The 19,615-nt window shown below is 36.9% G+C and overlaps 1 protein-coding gene across 1 annotated transcript in view; it reads right to left on the bottom strand.

Annotated features, from left to right (window-relative positions):
- Nucleotides 1-501: 501 nt before the first annotated feature.
- Nucleotides 502-19,615, bottom strand: part of CHSY3 (chondroitin sulfate synthase 3) — a 297,256-nt gene continuing 278,142 nt past the window's right edge. The window contains exon 3 of the mRNA XM_027605835.1: nt 502-3,577. Within this exon, the coding sequence (XP_027461636.1) occupies nt 2,015-3,577 (1,563 nt within the window). The 3' untranslated portion in view covers nt 502-2,014. The remainder of the gene's footprint in view (nt 3,578-19,615) is intronic.

Raw genomic sequence — 19,615 nt, 5'->3', positions numbered from 1 at the left:
TTAATTTCACTAGTATAATTCCAGTAACGTTTCAGGCAGGAAATATTGCAGTGCCTGACGAAAAAATGATAGGAAAGCTTAATGCAAAATTACCAATTTGTACAAGTTGTACAAAATACAACTTAAATGAACTTACATTAATTTTAGGACAGTATTCAGGTATGTAATTACGTTCAGATGAGCTCTCTGCATTTCCTTGTTTCATTAGCATAATTTCACGAGTATTACAGAGAATGCCACTTCATCCCTGGGTAGTTGCCTCAAGACTCGGGCTGTTTTTCAGCTGTCTTAAGTTAAAGAAAAGAGCAGCCCCAGATTTCTTTTCTTCATTAACGAAATCATTAATAATTATTAGTTTGCAATAGCTCTTCCCAAATGACACTCTTTACTGCATGTTAATATATTTACTGTGCGGGGAAAAAAAAAGCTGTTAAAAGAGGTAAGCCACATAATGTAGGAAAATAAGCTATTAAAGCAAAGGTTTATGAAGGCCAAGAAAATAGGAGAGCAGAGATCAATTCTGAATTGTTGGTCCTGTCAAGATTTTTAACGTCTCAAAGTGCCATCAATTCCTTTCTAATGAGTTTGACATTAAGATTATATGTTATAGTCAAGGGCAGTGCCATCACGTTTGTCACAACATTAAGCAATGGTATTTTTTTTTGAGGGTCCCCAAATGTCCTCACTAAAAGAGACTGTTACCCTGTATAAAACCCATCACTAAGGCAAATGCTATATGGCTTCCTGGCAACAAGTTCCAAATAATGGTGGCGATTTCCGACAACAGCTTTCAAATCAACTTTGAAGCAAACTTTAGTCCTATTGTGTGAAAAAAGAAAAAGTGCAGAACAGTATGTACAGTCTGCTACATTTTATGAAAACCCAAATTAACCCAAATTAAAGGCAGTTTCTGACCTGTTCTTACTTCGGTTTGATCACAAAGCTGAAGAGATTGAGGAAGAATGCTTCTCCTGGAATGTAAATTGTTGAATAAAGAAACCATTCATTTTTTAATCAGTTGTGAAGGCCAGGATTTAAAGCATAATAATACAAACAGTATGCCCATAATCCCTTATTAACTTTTCCAGTCTACGTAGCAAGCACATTTTGGTGAGTATGACCGCTAAGAAATACATCAGGTATGGCTGAAAGGAAACAACACCACCTCTTCAGGGTTTTTGAAAAAGACTACTGTTATACCTGTGTTTTATTATAAATAACCAGGTTCTGTCATATTTTATCTTCTTGCCAGCAAATGAAGGACATTGTTTCATAAAGCTTCTAAAATGTACATGAATATTTAATTAAATCATATTTCCTTGAGAAAATAAAGTTCATTCGCATTTATAGCAGACAGTTGTGAGGAGTACATAATTGTCAGAAGACCAGGGTAGCCAGTACCGGTTGCTTGTGGAACAAAACTCCTCAATTTTTAAAACTTTTTTTAAAAAATAAACATACAATCATAAGTGTTCATTTACTTTAAAAATTCTAAAGATGAAGAAAATTATTGTCTATATATTTAAGTCCTTGTATAAATTACAAAACTCAAGTTTATGTTACAGTCCCTTCCCCATAGGAAGCATAAAGCACTTTTGTGGTACCTTTCACCAGTAAATATTTGTATCACATTGAATGTAACAAACAAAATAAAAGTCGATATTGCATCTTTAAGCCTCAAGAGAACATTCTTCTAAGCTGTCTCTCATGAAGAATGAGTTTCAAAAGTCATTTGATTGCCACGATTTAACTCAATCTCAAATAAAGATATATAAAAGTAATACATAATTGACTTCAGTAGAAATCTGAAATATCAGTGAACTGCAGACTCTTCTTGCTTGAGGTCAACAAACACCCTTTGGAAGACAACCAAGAGTAGTTTAAGACCAGGATAACAAAATAAAATTATAACAATAATAATTATAATAATAAAAATAACAATAATAAAATAAAAATAACAACCAACAATGAGGTAAACTCCCCTTTAAAAAGGCAATATGTGTTGCCTGGACTGTCAGGAGAGAGTTCGATTGTACCTGACACCCAAATGTTTTTCCAACCAGAGTTCAGCCAGTTGCATGGTTGAGGCAAAAGTACTTGCCTTGGATCCTAAGCACATCTTATACTGCTTAGGATCCAAGTTAGGGTCACAATGAACTGCATGGAAAATATGCACCACTCCCACTTCTTGGCTTCTGAAAGGCCTTAAGCCAGATAGAATGACTTTATTGTAGAGATCTACATCTTCTAGTCCCCAGCCTTGTATTGAGGTATCAAATCCCCCTGCACCCAGAAGATCACTTTTATAAATACAGGTAATTCCATATCCATAGTCTCTCCAAAATCCAGTTTTCTTTGAGAAGACAAAGTCATCATCAGTGGGAGGATTTCCCCCTTTGGTTACCTTTGGGTCATACTGGCTAAAGATGATGGGGTAGTACACCTGTTGTCCCTGAATTGTATTGTCTCTACACCGTTGGAGAAAGTCTCCTCTGAAGATCAAGTCAACATCACAAAATAGCAGCAAAGTATCATTGTCAAACTGGGAAGAAGCCACTTCAAGACCGAGACCTCTGGAGAACTCTCCCTTCATGGGGATCAAGGTAATTTCTGCTTTAGGGTAGTTGTTCTGATACTCTCTTATCAGCTCAATATGCTTGTTGGAATCTTGGCCAGAATCCCTACTGAAAAGGGTGATGACCAGCTTTACATTCTGCTTTGGAATAAGACAAGTTTTTTCAAAGTTGTCCATGAACCTCAAGAAAATGTCATACCTTCCAATGAGAGGAACAAGAATGTGTATTTTCTTTTCATTGTGCCCTCCCATTTCTTTGGCACCTTGAAAAGAAGATAGTATCTTTAAAGAATTAGATATAAAGGAGAATGACTGAGTGTCACTGTTAATACTCTCCACAAGGCTGTTGACATCTAGCTCTTCAGTTTCTCTGAAGAAAGGCTTGCTGAACAACTGCTGAAGATAAGCATGACGTCTCACTGGCACAGTTAGTTTCCTCCCCTTGTGTCTTTTATACAAGAGGAGTAAGTCCAAAATGTATTCTACCCCATGCATGGGATCAACCCTGCGGTAGCCATACTGAATTTCCTTGAAGTCAATGAGCCGTCCCCTACTCTTGGCGTTTTCATTGATCATCTCCATCACCTGTAGCACGGTGTCATCCAGTGCCGTTCTCAGGATGCTGTTGATGTTCTGTCTAGGAGGCTGGTTCTCAGATGCTGAGTAAAGGAGTTTCCCCGTCAGGAACTCCCATTCTATCACTTCATCTCTCTCCCGAGGCTGGAAGTGGTTGAAAGAAGGCATCACTCCCAGCTGCTGGTCCTCTTTACTCACTTCGCTGTTACTGAGCTTGCTCATCAAAGCACTCTCCCGGTGGAGCTGGATGGTACGGTAGCGAAGTTCAGAAATTTTGCGGCTGAGCATGTAATTATGAAGCCTGTACTGGTAGGCAGGCCTTTTGTTGGGGTGAAGTGTTATGGCTGCATGGATTTTGCTATTGTGAAGGTCTTGGATATAACCCTTCCGATTATGTTCATAATTTTCATGGAACAGTTGTTGCATCTGAAAAGCAAAAGAAATCAAGATGTTAGAATAAATTTAAAAAGAAAGAAAGCAATAAATGAAAACATTTAAATTATTTAATAGAAATTAGTTATATGGTATTTCCTAGCAAAAGTCGACTTGTAAAATTTATATTTAAGTGAAATTAAAATTGTTTCTTTTTTAAAAATTTTGTTTCTTATTTGATAGAGAGAGAAAGAGAGAGAGAGAGAGAGCACAAGTGAGCAGGAGCAGGCAGAGCAGCAGGCAGAGGGAGAGGCAGAAGCAGGCTCCCCCACTGAGCAGAGAGCCTAACATGGGGCTGGATTCCAGGACCCCAAGGTCATGATATGAGCTGAAGGCAGATGCTTAACCGACTGAGCCACCCAGGCAACCCTGAAAATAGTTTCAAAATGTCAGATTCATATGCTCAAAAAATGCAAATTAACCTCCTGTTATATACAAACACTGCACACTAACCTCCAGTTATGTATTTTGAAGTAAAGAATCTTTGCCTCTTCTTTTCCTCTTGAAATTGACCAAAAATATCAATGAAAATAAGAACTGAATATACCCAAAACCCCATAAGGGATCATTGTGAGGGAGGGGCAGGGTGGATAGAGTATGGGTTTCCCAAAACAGAGGGTTCACCCTGAGGAGTAAACCCCATGCTGTGTTGCTTGGAATGGCAATACCAGACCCAGAGAAGATGTAAGTTTTATTGAGCATTCTGATATGCCATCTTTACAGAGCAAGTTCTTGTTAACGTAAGGAGTAACAGAAATTATACTGATCTACACTACTGATCTAAAGGATCATGTCCAAAATTAGACATGCTTGACATCCTTATGAGCCAGAAAGTTTGGCTACTAGTCTAGAACAAGTTCACTACTTTAGGTAGAAACAAAATGAGGAAAAACGTAAAGTTATAAGATCACACTTCAAGTTGCCAGCTGACTCTTCCTTCTCTGTCAGTAAAGAAACCTCCATCACACCTATTCAAGAGAAGTACCAATGGAGAAGGAAAAGGAAAAGGAGGCGGAGGAAGAAGAGAAGGAGAACTACCAGCAGCAGTAGCAACATGAGACATCTGTAAGTATATTGATGAATAAGGAGGAAAAGAACATTGAAAATTTAAGAATATATATCCAAAAAAAGTAAAAATGATAGACAAATTAGGGGCGCCTGGGTGGCTCAGTCATTAAGCGTCTGCCTTCAGCTCAGGTCATGATCCCAGGGTCCTGGGATCGAGCCCCGCATCAGGCTCCCTGCTCCGCGGGAAGCCTGCTTCTCCCTCCCCGACTCTCCCTGCTTGTGTTCCCTCTCTCGCTGTGTCTCTCTCTGTCAAACAAATAAAATCTTAAAAAAAAAAACATAGACAAATCAAATAAAGAAAATACAATCTCCATAAAACAAGAACTCAAGGAATAGATACATGAGCTTGAAGAGAAATAAAACCAAAGATGGTCACAATATAAGAACCAAGAAATAGACTTGTGGAAAACACAGGAGGAGGAGACTTGACAAAATTTAGCAAAATAATGGAAACATAAAAGAGAGGTTAAAAGTTTGGAGATATAGAGGTGCCTGGGTGGCTCAGTCAGTTAAGCATCTGAATCTTGATTTTGGCTCAGGTCATGATCTCCATGTTGTGAGATCAAGCCCTCTGTTGGGCTCCCCACTCAGTGGGCAGTCTGCTTGAGATTCTCTCTCTCCTTCGCCCTCTGCTCCCCCTGCCCTGCGCACACTTCTCTCTCTCTCTCAAAATAAAAAAATCTTTAAAAAAAGTTTGCAAATACAAATCTTTGTGTGTGTGTATATATATATGTATCTATATGCATACACATATATAAATGTACATATTTATATGCATTCAAAAGCTTGAATATATATTCAATACACATGGATACATATTAAAGAAGGTAAGATTACACATGTAAAATATATCTGAGGGCCATATTTCCTTTATAATAAAGGCAGATATATATCTATGTGCAAAGCGGCCAAGAGAAAAAAGAGCAAAATAAATAAACAAAACCCAATTTGGCTGTACACAGAAAAAGAATGAATCTTGTCACATTTTCCATAGCAACAACAATGCTGAAAAACAGTAGAATACAGCCAAGGAAGACCCCAAGGAAGAAAATCAATGACTAATTATTTTATATTCAATGAAGCTAGAGCCTAGGTTTATCCCAACCAAGCCAGAGCTCACTTTTTACTGTAAAAAATAACTAGTTTCTAACATGTAAGAACTTATGGCAGAATAGTGGTGATAAATTCTCTGCCACTCCTCCCATCGAGAGATGGGGCCTATGCCCCTTTCTCTTTTTTTTTTATTATTATGTTATGTTAACCACCATACATTATATCATGTTTTTGATGTAGTGTTCCATGATTCATTGTTTGCATATAATACCCAGTGCTCCACGCAGAACGTGCCCTCTTTAATACCCATCACCAGGCTAACCCATCCCCCCACCCCCTCCCCTCTAGAACCCTCAGTTTGTTTCTCAGAGTCCATCGTCTCTCATGGTTCGTCTCCCCCTCTGATTTCCCCCCCTTCATTTTTCCCCTCCTGTTATCTTCTTCTTCTTCTTCTTCTTTTTTTTTTTTAACATATAATGTATTGTTTGTTTCAGAGGTACAGGTCTGTGATTCAACAGTCTTACACAATTCACAGCGCTCACCATAGTATATACCCTCCCCAATGTTTATCACCCAGCCACCCCATGCCTCCCACCCCCCACCACTCCAGCAACCCTCAGTTTGTTCCCTGAGATTAAGAAGTCCTCATATCAGTGAGGTCATATGATACATGTCTTTCTCTGATTGACTTATTTCGCTCATATGCCCTTTTCTCTTGAATCTGAGTGATTCTGTCACTACTTTAACTAAGAGACCACACTAGGAATGATACTGTGCCAGTTTCCAGATTGGCAGCTTCCCCTTCTTGTCTTTGGAACACCCACTGTACAGAAGCCAGCTGGGAAGTAACAAGTCTGAGTTAGGTTTCCTTGTTTTGGGCCAGGATCTTCAGGAAAATGTGGTATAGCACAACCTTGTTCCAACCCCAGACTCAGTGAAGAAGTCATCAATAGCTTTATTTAGGACACTAAGTTCCTTTTTATTTCTAATTTGGTAAGAGTTTTATCATGAATGACATTTCAAGTTAATCAAAGGGTTTTTTTCCTGCATCCATTGAGAAGGTTATGTGATACCTTTTTTTTTTCTTGTTATGGTGAATTACTAATGTATTTCCAATATTAAACAACCACTGTATTCCCTGACTAAACCCATCATGATCCTGATATTTTGTCCTCTTTATATATGGCTAGATTATATTTGCAAATGTTTATTTAAAATATACTGTGAAGAAAATTCTTAATTTGATGTATAGGTTCAATGCAATTCAATACAAATCCCACTCTTTATTAAAAAGAATATATTGCTTTTGATATTAACAGGCTGATTCTAAAATTTATATAGAAATGAAAAGTCAAGGATATTCAAGACAATGTTAAAAAAAGATACACCACAGATTTAAAAAGTTACAGAAATTTAGATAGTATAATATTGATACAAGGATAAACAAATAAAACAAAGGACCAAAATAATCCGCAAATAAACCGACACATGACTTATGACATCACTCGATTTATGACAAATAAGACATTGGGGAGCGGAGAAAGGGTGGATCTTTCCCATCAATAATGCAAGGTCAGTTGGTATTCATGTGGAAAAAAGTAAAAACTGACCCCCTACATTCCCCCCGCCAAATCTATCCCAGATGGATTGTTGATATAAATATAAAAGGTACAAAAATAAAATAAGCTTTCTAAAAGTTAACATAAAAAGTATCTGCATGACTTTTGGTTAGGTACAGAATTCTTAAATATGACACAAGATACCAACCATAAAATCAGATTGATGAAATGGACTACATTAAAATTAATAACTGTTCCTCAAAAACAACATTAAAAGATTATAAAAGGTAAACTACAGAGTGGGAGAAGATATTTTTACCAGATCTTACCAAAAAGGACTAATACCAAGAATATGTAATGAACCTAGACAAATTAGTAAGGAAGAAGGACAAACCAGCTGAAAATGGGGGAAAAAAACAAAATAAAACAAAAAAGCCTGAATAGGCACATCACAAAAGAGAATATACAAATGCCCAATAAACATACAAAAACATTCTGTAGGTCATTCCTCATCAGGGTATATACAATTTAAAGTCATAATGTGATAACATTACAGACCTAACAAGAATGCTAAAACTAAACAGACTGATAATACATTGCCAGAATTTGGAACTCTCACACATGGGTGATGAGGATGGAACTTGGTTCAACCACTGTGGAAAATTTATCGACTAAAATGACCATATACATTCCTTATGACTCAGTATTTCTACTCTTAGATATATACCCAATATAAATATATTCATACATATACCTAAAATATATATGAGTTTTCATAGCAGCATTATTCAAAATACACCCAACTGAAGGCAACCCAAATATCAAGAGTAGCATAGATAAATAAATGTCCTATATTCATATAATGACAATACATCAGTTAAAATAAATGAAATATTACAACAATGTGGAGAAATCTCACAATGAAACAAGATGTATACAAAAGAATACATTTTGTTTGATTCTATTTACATGGAATTCAGAAACAGGTAAAGCTAACCTATGCTTTTAGCTGTTAGAATAGTAATAAAAATTCAAGAAAGTGGGTGGAGAGCTCTAGAGTGCTGTTAATGTTCTATTTGTTGATGTAGGTCATGGTGACATGTATGTATTCGATTTGTTAACATTCACCGAACTGTTACTTAAGATATGTTTGTTTATTATACTCCAATTATTAAGAGATTTGATTTTGAAATTGTGATAAATATGTATGTAGAGTTAGGTAGGCTTTTCTGATATGTATGTACATAAACAAGTGTGGATATGTGGATGGAGGGGTAGGGGGGGGAGAGAAAGACAGAGAGGGAGAGAGAGAGAGAGAGGGAGGGAGATAAATTACAGAAGTTTAACTAGAGAAGGTGACCTAAAAGGAGTAAGACCGGTACTACAGCAGATTCTTTATCTCCAGTATTTCATCTGAGATACTCAGATTTTCAAATCACTATCAGAAGAATATAACAACAGATATTTAGAAAAGGATTTTGGACTTGATTCAAAACAGTAGTTCAACTGCATCCAATATTTTTTTTCTCAAAACACATGCTGATTTTAAAATTCTGTTTAATGATAAATCAAATTAAATTCATAATTTACAGTGGGCTGTTATATCTTCCTTTTTGTGGTATTATTATTTATTACTGAAATTGTGTTCAATATTTTACATTATATAATTTTCCACAGATTTTTATTTCTTTTTATGCAAGAAGGTAAAAAAAATAGATTTCTGATCACATATGAACTACTAATTATACCACCTGTAAAAGTATTGGCTATATGAAACTATTCTTTTTTTTTTTAAGATTTTATTTATTTGAGAGAGAGAGAGAGAGAGAGAGAGAGAGAGAAAGCACAAGCAGGGGGAAGGAGGAGAAGCAGGCTCCCCACTGAGCTGAGAGCCTGAGGACATGGAGCTCAATTCCAGGACCCTGGTCAGATCATGACCTGAGTCGAAGGTAGACGCTTAACTGACTGAGCTCCCCGAAACTATTCTTTCTTTAGGCATGCTTTACAGGACTAAGAAAAAGGGGGGGGGGGGGCAATGCTAGAAACAACGCTCAGAGGAAACTGCTCTTTTAGTGCTATTAAAGTGATTAATACTGCATAATTTGATAAATTTAATATTACAAATAGACAAAGACAGTGATGGGGCAATCCTTGAAAACAGTGTATTCATACACATTCTAGGAAGTACAGTAATGATGTAAACGTCTTGAATTTATCATGTTTTCCATGAAGAAGCATAGAACATATCCAAATTTCCTATTTTTAAATGTAGGAAGGTCCAAGCTATACCGCATAAATGTGAGAATGTTTTAAAAGCCTGGCTATGAAGTCAGCCAGATCTGGATTTGAATACTGGTTCCACCATTTCTAAGCCATTTCCTAGCCAATCTGTCTAAATCTCAGTCTCCTTATCTATAAAAGGGAAAATGTCAACTACCACAATGTATAGTAAAATGTTACTCTATAAGAAAAATATATATACAATACTAAACATTGTGGCTGGCACATAGAAAACACTCAGTAAATGATAACTGTGTATAAGTAACAGTTCGAGGATTTGCCAATCTCCCCCGGAGGCTGTTCTTGTTAGCTAGTTTTCAGAGAAGGAGAACGGCACCCTTCCCTTGGCTTGCTTCATCTTTGCTTATCTCTGGAAATGCTTGGAAACAGTTACAATTGGCTACACGCACTCAAGTGCTTTAATGTATCAAACATGCCATTGAGGCATCTTCTCCTAACAAGAGAGCTCAACATCTTACTCTAAGAAAGATAAATTATTGTGGAAATTTCAGGATACTGGGGTTCACAAGTGTTAAGTGATTTAACCAAGGGACAAGTGAGATATAAGACATCACAACTACAGCTAGAACAAGTAGCCGGTTTTTGTGACTTGTCACACTAAATTTTGAATGTAGCAAAATTGTTTTAAGAAAAAAGTGTAAAATTTACTTTTAAAATTATACTAGCTTGTTTGAAATAATTCAGGACCTCCAATATAGGTGGACTTCTTTAAAGAACTTCCAATTGATTTCATGCTCCTTCCAGAGATTTACACTGGAAGGGGAAAATCATTTCACACCAACAAAATCACGACAGCAATTAACATCAGTGTGTCCTGACAGACCCTAGTGCTTCAACTGTTTCCACCCAAATCTCACTCCCTGGTAAGAAAATTACCTGAGAGGCTACAGAAAAATCTATTATAAAAAGCAGAGAGCAGAACAGATGCCAAGAAAGAGTGGTACATTATTATTAGTCTTCTACTATATTAAACTTCCATTTCTCCCTTAGATTTATTAGTAATGAAAACAAAACACAGATAACTTCGGGAGTGATCACAGCTATGTCAATAAAGGAATTCCATTTCAGTAATGAAATCTTCAAAGAAACAGTAAGGAGTTGACTGCAAACAGGCACAAAGTAACTTTTGGGGCAATGCAAAGTTCTGAAAACTAGATTTGTTAATTGTTGTACAACTGTATAAATCTACTAAATATTACTAAACTGTACATTTACAGGGGAGACTTTTGTAGAATGTAAATTATACCTCAATAAGGCAATTTTTAAAAGACACAGGGAATGCTAAAAATAATATACTGCAAACTCCATCTTTAAAAATGAAAAGACTGGAATAATACATGGTCACCAAAATATGTGTATTATTTTCCAAAAGCTGATGAGGTTGAGCGGGGTCATCTGGAAGCAAGTGGGGACAAAAGGCCAAGCAGAGCAATGTCAGGGGCAAAAGGGCCCAACGGACAGACGATCTCAGAAATAACCAGGAAGAATACACGACCAGACAATGTAGGGTATAAATCCTATTCTGCGTAGACAACTATGGGTGCAGGAGCTGAGGTGATCTGGGCGGGGGGGCAAATAAACTCTGATGGAAATGTTCTGTTTCAGAGAAGAAGAGGCAGAGATACAGAACTCAAAGAATTAAGTAGTTAAGCCATGTTTTCATAAAGCAGGTTTAATGTGAGGCAGCAGAGAGGACCAAAGTCCTTTCTTTGTTGAAATCAGCAAGCCTAGAACTGTGACAAACATCTCTGCCAAAATAAATCTATGGTGAAGAGCTTGTCCAGGGAAAAGTAAATTTTGCAGCCAGGGATAAGTACGTTTTCTAAAAAAAGGAACACAGTACACATTAACACGAAGTTTCTATAAGAAAAAAAGACCACATGAAAAGCCAGCCTCTGCCCTCCCCCTCCAACCCCACCAAAAAACAGAAGACATGGAACTGAGGGCAACATTTAAGCAAGTGTTTTAAAAACATAAGAAGCACTTTCCTCTATCTTTGAAGACAACAAAGTAGAAATAAAATGTCTCAAAGATGTGATGGGGAGATGAAATGTCAGTTCACAGAACGAAAAAAAAAAAAAGAAAGCATAACAAATAAACCATCACAGACATGAAAACAAAATCAGAAGGAAAGGAAAAGAAGAGACATCATGAAAAGCTCAGTAAGGGAGAGAAAAGATGGGAAGTAGGAAAGCTTAGGGACAGCTGGCTGGTTTAGTTGGTGGGGTGTGCAACTCTTGATCTCAGGGTTTTGAGCTCGAGCTCCATGATGGGTGTAGAGATTACTTAAAAAAATAAAATCTCAAAAAAAAAAAAAAAGAAAGAAAGAAAGTAGGAAAGCTTAAAAAAGTGGAATAGAGAGGTGCCTTGGTGGCTCAGTCAGTTAAGCGTCCAACTCTTGATTTTAGCTTAGGTCATGATCTCAGGGTCATGGGATTGAGCCCTGTGTGGGGCTCCGTCCTCCGTGGGGAGTCTGGCTGAGATTCTCTCTCTCCCTCTGTCCCTCCCCCAGCTTGCACTCTCTCCCTCCTCTCCCCCTCCTTCTCTCAAATAAATATTTTTTTAAAAAATGGAATAGAAATAAAGTTACAAAGGATTAGAGAAATTAAAGTACTTAGAAGAGTACCTGGTGTATAGTAACTGCTGTTTATTAATTAGGGTCATAATAATAGGTATTATTATTATTGTACTTATTTGTTTCTACTATTATTAGTATTGAATAAGTGAGCAATTGAGGATGGCCTTAAGTTTTCCTTAAAAAATAATTCAAATATGCTCAGTGTAGCCATCATTTGACCTCAGATTATCATCTAAAAACTAAAAAGCTGAATTGTCTTCAAGACGTCTCTGTTGAAACAAAGGAGAAATTAGAGGCCATGCCATTATTGAAAACCTGTTCATGAACATTTTTCATGTTCTCTATTAAGAAAATAGTTGCATTAATTATTCTCTATTAAGGAGAAAATTCCTTACTTTATTTGTCTAAAGAAGCTATTTCAATTTAGTACAAGTTCTTTTGTTCTCCTTAAGCCACTCTATTTATTGTTAAAAGAAAGGATCTTCTAACTTAGAAAACTCTCTTTGGATCTCTTCCTACAAATGAGATTAAGGAGGATTTGTAGAAAAAAGATGTTCCTGTTATAGGAAGTACAGACTCTGCAAATTAGAATAATTTATGAATGTGAACAAGAAATAATAAATCATTTAAGTCGTGTAAAATATAATGGCAAATGTGTACCTAAGGGTTGGGTAATTTGCTTTGCAAATACTTAAACTCATTTTATTCTCTATGATTTAGTTATGCAATACTATGTAACTAAATTGGGAGTCTTATTATCCTTAAAGCAAATGCTAATGATCTTTCTTTTGTTCTATAAAAACAGTAAATATGAAGGTATAGGCAAAATAGTGAATTTTCAAATTAACACTATTATTTTCCCTCAATTACTATCTTCAAATATTAATAGTAAAGTTCTTAAAGTATTTCTCACTTCTCTAGTGAAAATGCCATAATGAAAACTGTACCTGGGGCGCCTGGCTGGCTCAGTTGGACGAGCATGGGACTCTTGTCTCAGAGTTGTGAGTTGGAGCCCCACTCTGGGTGTAGGGATTACTTAAACATAAAGTCTTAAAAAAAAACAAAACTGTACCCACTTGTAAATATTAAAGAGAAGAAATGAGTTTGGGAAAAAAGATTCATCTATCATTTTATAATCATAGAGTGAATGAGGAAAATATTAAAGGATACAGCTTGAGTAAGTTGTTGAATGCAAAGATCTAGTTTAAGTATGATATGCTATGCCCTTCCTCATATCATCTATATATGTTTGTCACATAAAATGAAGACCATAAAATAATACTCTTAATGCTACTAAGACTTATAACAATAACAGCACCTTGGAAATAACCACATCTAATCTATAAACTCTAAAAATTCTATGTCCAACATGTGATAAAATTGTATGGAACTAAATACATGTGTATGTACCTACCCACACACAAAAATAAATACAAGGAAAACTGGGGTAATCGGAATAAGATAAGTGGACTATATCAAAGTCAATGTCCTGGTTGTGATGTTTAACTACACTTTTTCAAGATTTTGCCACTGGGGGAAACTGGTTAAGGGTTACATGGGATTTCTTTGCAATACTTTTTTTTTTTTTTTACAGAAGTACACAAATGAATAATTGTCTCAAAATAAAAGGTTTAATTAAAAATCACATGCAGGGGTGCTTGGGTGGTGCAGTCAGTTGAATGTCTGACTCTCAAGTTTGGGCTCAGATCGTGATCTTGGGGTTGTGGGATCGAGCCCCTCAACAGGCTCTGTGCTCAGCACAGAATCCGCTTGAGACTCTCTCTGTCCCTAGAATAAATAAACAAATCTTTAAAAAAATGATGTGCAAAAAATTTAAAATAAAATGTCTCCTTTTTTTTTAAGAAATCACCCCCAAAGAATACTTTAAAAAAAAAAGATTTATTTATTTGAGAGGGAGAACGAGAAAGAGAGAGAGCGCGCGAGCACAAGCAGGCGGAGGAGTGGCAGGCAGAGGGAGAGGGAGAAGCAGGCTCCCTGCTGAGCAAGGAGCTGGCCATGGGGTTGGATCCCAGGACCCGGGATCTTGACCTGAGCCAAAGGCAGATACTTAACTGACTGAGCCACTTTTAGGATACTAAAAGCAGCAAGTATTGAAAACTTGTAGTCCAAAGGATGCAGATGTGATGTTGCGTTTTTTTCTTGGTAATCCCAATGTTCTAAATGAATTTGAATTTAAAAAAAAAATGTTAAGTGAGCAGTGCATTTTCCAGCTATTGTCAGTCTCATAGATTTTCTTTATGTTTATTTCATGAATTTCAGTTGCCTGAGAGTATCTGTTCTCGGATAGCCTTTTAAAGTAACTTAAAAAACCTTAAAATGTCTTTTCCTTTTGAAATCCTGTCACATGCTACAACACTGATGAACCTTGAGGACATCATACTAAGTGAAATAAGCTAGTCACAAAAAGACAAATTGTGTATGAGTCCACTTATATGAAGTACCTAAAGTAGTCACACTCATAGAAATAGAAAGCAGAATGGTAGTTTCCAGGGGCTGGGGGAATGGGGAATGGAGAGTTGTTTAATGGGTATAGAGTTTCAGTTTTGCAAGAAGAAAAGTTCTTGAGATTTGACTAAAACAATGTGAATATAGTTGACCCTACTGAGCTGTAGACTTAAACATGATTAAAATGGTAAAAAAAAATTTCCTTTTCCTTTTATTTCACATGATCCTCACCTTTCCTAAAGAGGAATACAAGTCACAGTGTGGCCAATTAATATACTTTGTTATAAATGGTTTACTCCGGATTAGCTTCATTCATGGGCAAGATCTCTCTCCTGATAGCAAACAATATTCCCTTTGGCCATAGGTACACATTTTGCACAATTATAATTCCACAGAAAGAAAAGCAGACCTTGACACCCACACAAGGGTGGAGAAGTGATATAAGAAACACTGAATGCTGCTGATAGCAATGAACACAGCACCAGGCTGTACCTAAGGCCAGATCAGTCAGATTTCCCAATTTCCAAAGATAGTAATTCCTCTTCTGTTTTAGGTAGGTTAGTTGTGCAGCTTAACCTGCAACCTAAAGAATCCTGTCATAAATGATCTGATAAGTTCGTACCTTTTTAATTTCAGCTTGTACTAATGCTCTGTATGCTTTGCCTTGTTTAATTAGCTAGTTGAATCTTCACTGAAATCCTATGGACAGTCTGTACCATTAAAACTTCTCTTCCTGTTACATTTCATTTTGTTAGCTATTTTAGTTTAAAAAAAAAAAACCTGTCAGACAACACAGAAAATAGCTTCCAGATACTAACTCTTATATGTGGTGAAGTTTTCTCAACAGTATATATTCTCTACAGTTTAAAAATATGTCAGACAACACAGAAAATAACCATGGGCTATAGATTCCTCAGCAGGGAAATTCTGAACACATGCTTTCTAAGGCAAATATCAAAGAGATTTAAATCCAGAAAGAAATCACTAAAGTAATGAGATGTCAGTTTATAATGGTATTATGGTAGTAACCATTTCTTATTATTTTTTTAAAAATTTTATTCATTTTTCTTAAGTAAACTCCATGTATAACGTGGGGCTTGAACTCATGACCCAAAAACAAGAGTCACTTGCTCTACCAACTGAGCCAGCCAGGTGCACCAATCATTTGTTAGTTTAAGTAAATCCATATATCTTAATTAAATTACCCTGTTATCAATAAAATAATACTACAATCAAAAACACAAAACTAAACTAGTGACAATTGAACTTGACTGTTCATCAATTTGACTGACTTAGCCTGATGTCTCCACACCGTGGCAAGGACCATATATATAGTTAAGATAACAGTGGACGACTGTTGAAACTTAAACAATTCACTTCCCCTGTACAGATATTTTTAAAGTTTTGGTATTAATTGTCAAGTAAATGTTTTGTATTCACTCTTTCCTTAAACCTTTTGTTCTACTCACAATGTTTTAGAGAGAAGAGGCAAAGAGGAATTTCAAGGGGTTTTCAAGTTGGCACTTCGCAAACACGCACACAGCCTTCATTCATGTAACATCAACATAAGTTAACTACTCCCTTCGCTGGTGATTTAATTGTCACACCATAACAAATAACAGACAATGGGAAGGAGGGAGGTTATCACTTCTGAATTAGGCTTTGAAGAACTTTGTAAAACAAAATGTCAAGACAGTAGTTTCCATACAATTTTGAAAATGTAAACACAATTAATGAATGTATTATATCCACTGGAGGAAATATACTGACTCCATGACAGCACCGACAATGCATAAAATTATACCTCACTTTCCAAATAAGAGAAAAAGATCTATTTTTTAATTCATGGGTTTTATTTCAGTTATGAAAGCTTTCAAAGACTCTCCAAGGAGAGTCCTACTTAACTGAAGGTGCTGAAGTTAAGGTCAAAGATCTTCTTTCTTATTTTTGCTGCTGATTTTTTATTTCCATTTTTCCAAACTCAAGCAACCAGTCATTTCACCTCATGAAAGATTTATCACAAGTATTCTAATTCTGTACAAACATCCTGCCTTCCGCTAATGGAAAAGGTAGAAGAATGGGGCAGATAAGGACTGGGGCTGTTAAAATAAAAAAAACGAACAGTGAGTGACCAGCCCAGAAGATTCCCTGAGCCGACAAAACCAGTTAGGCATACACACACAATTTAATATAGCTTATTGGGCAAGACTAACTTGATCTCAATCTTTTCTTGCTTATGCCCCTGTAAATCATAAGCAAAACTTGAACTGATTTCCAAGGTTGATATGAGATAACCACTGAGAAATTCCCTATCATTCAAAAAAAATTCTGATATTATAATCAATCACTGAAGAATAAACAGTCACTGACTTTCTACTATCTAAGCTGCTTTATAAAAATATACCCCTGAGCCTCCTTCTATGTTTTGGTTTGAGTGCTCCCAGTTTTCTTTTTTTTTTTAAAGATTTCATTTATTTGTCAGTGAAAGAGCACAAGCAGGTGGAGTGGCAGAGGGAGAAGCAGGTTCCCCGCTGAGCAGGGAGCCTGATGTGGGGCTCGATCCCAGGACCCCGGGGCTACTATCCAAGCCGAAGGCAGACTCCCAACCGACTGAGCCACCCAGGTGTCCCATGAGTGCCCCCAGTTTTCAAACTGTCTTTTTGGTCTGTGCACAATAAACTTGCACTAATTTCTACTTCTGGTGATTCACTGGTTTTACTTGTGTTACCTCTGAACTTTTGACAGGGCAAACAGGATATTTTGTTTAAAGGATGACATATACTTCTGTAATTATGGACTTTGGCTACATGACAATTTTTAGTGATAATCATTAATATTCCTATAGCAACCTCCAGGGCAATGTGGAGTGCTGTTCGTAAGAAGCTAAAACTTGATGACCTTCCAACAAATAGAAGGAGGGCCATTATGCAGTGTTCAGTGTTAATTGGTTATACGCAGTTTCTTATGTCAGTAGAAGGTATATGTTCAAATAGAGTCTGAAATGAAAATAAGACATTATATTGTTAAGATTTAAGAGTAAAAATTTCATATTCCTTATGTATAAAAGGGACTTCAGCTGTCAGTACATTCAGAGGACAGTCGTACTGGATCAATTGGATAGACAACACAGTGCATGGCCATGTGTACACCAGATGCTCAAGGAAGCTGGTGGAATCCAATTAATATAAACATGGAAAACATGAAAAAGATAACATAATAGATTCTCTGACAATATGACAATTTCTTTCAGTAGTTTCCCCTGACCAAACCGTTCCTGATCCAGTCGTCTCCAACCTTCTGGCTGCCTCTCTTACTTGCAGAATAAATGACTCTTTCATTCACTTAAAAATATTCATGGAGCTTCTGAAGTGTGTCAGTTGCTATGGATAGAGCAACAAGAGAAACGGGGTCCCTACCCTCATGGAGTTAAGTGCCTAAGGAGGGAGACAGGCACTAAAAATATAAATCCATAAAGAGCTGTGTAATTTTGACAGGGGCTCACTGAACTAATTATACCATACTGTATTTGCTGGTTTACTTGACTGTATATCTTTCTAGATGGCCTGTTCCAAGGGGGTGGTAGCCTGGGCCTAATACTTGGTAAAATATTTATAATTAATTTTTAATAAGTTAACATATTCACCCCAAAACAAGTTGGTAACCGAAACAGGGATCACAACGTTTACTGTAAGAACTTTAATTCTCTCATAGAAAACTCTCAGCATTCCATAGTATTTCCTCGGCTTCTAAATGTTTCTTCGAGTTAAAAAGTAAAATGTAACACAAGACTCAATATCTATGTAGTAGAAGACTTGGCACATATCTTAAAGCTTTTATATCTTACTTAAATAGTGACTCGCAGTCCAGTAGTATCGCACCATGACTGATGGTGGTCATACATCTCTTTACTATTTCTGTAATTAATGCTGTCGTCCAAGCAGGGAGAAAGGTTGAGGACACCCATCATCATTTCTGCTCTGTGCCACCGGAATGTGAAATGACTGTAGGAGTCTAAACGGATTCTAAATCACACTGCGTCCTGTCACATTAATAATTTCTACACGAATAAATGAAGTGCTGCTGGGAGACCACAGTCAGTGAGAACGAAAGCAATGTCAGAAGAAGGCCTTTCCACCTGTATGGAGACAAGACAGGCTTCCATTCAAGAAGCGGAACAGAACTACAGTTTATGTAGGAATTGTTAGAGTGCTGAGGAGTTAGGCCTGGCTTTCAGTGACATTTCAATCCCTTAAAGGAAAGAAAAAAGAAAACAGAACCTCTCCTGCCTCTTTCACTGCCATTCTTTCAGCCTGTGCTCACATGCATGTCTGTTTGGGGCTAACATCCTAGCTTTGCAATTACAGGCCTGGTTCTGAGATCTGTTCTTCCATTCCCAGTGTGATCTAGGACAAGTGACAACTTCTGCAGAAAGAGGAGCTGATGGACTATTTTCTACATTATATAAAACATGGTTAAAACACTACCTGGCATAGAGTAAGTACTCAAGACGTGTCTCTATTATGATTGCTTAGTAAACTTCAGATGGTGAAATTTCTTGCACTCTAAAGCAGACTGCAAAGATATCTCTATTATATCTAACTTGGTAGGTTACTAGTGAGCAACTTTTAGTTATTTTTTCTTAAAGGTTTTATTTATTTATTTGACAGAGAGAGAGAGAGAGAGAGAGAGAGAGAGCGAGCACCAGCAGGGGGAGTGGCAGGCAGAGGGAGAGGGAGAAGCAGGCCTCCCGCTGAGCAGAGAGCCCGATGTGGGACTCGATCCCAGGATCCTGGGATCGTGACCTCAGCCAAAGGCAGCCGCTCCACCGACTGAGCCACCTAGGCACACACAACTTTTAGTTCTACATAGAGTTTAAAGATTGTGCGACTGTGTATCATTTGCCTATAGGAAAGGACTTGTACTTTTAGATCAGTTCCCAGATCACCAGGTAAAATCTAGAAGTCCATCAACAGGTGACCAAGATGACCTTAACACTCCCTTCAATTT

This window comes from Zalophus californianus, chromosome 5 (genome assembly GCF_009762305.2).
Source record: "Zalophus californianus isolate mZalCal1 chromosome 5, mZalCal1.pri.v2, whole genome shotgun sequence".
NCBI lineage: Eukaryota > Metazoa > Chordata > Mammalia > Carnivora > Otariidae > Zalophus > Zalophus californianus.
Note: the sequence above shows the minus strand (reverse complement) of the source record. Positions and strands in the feature narration are given on the sequence as shown.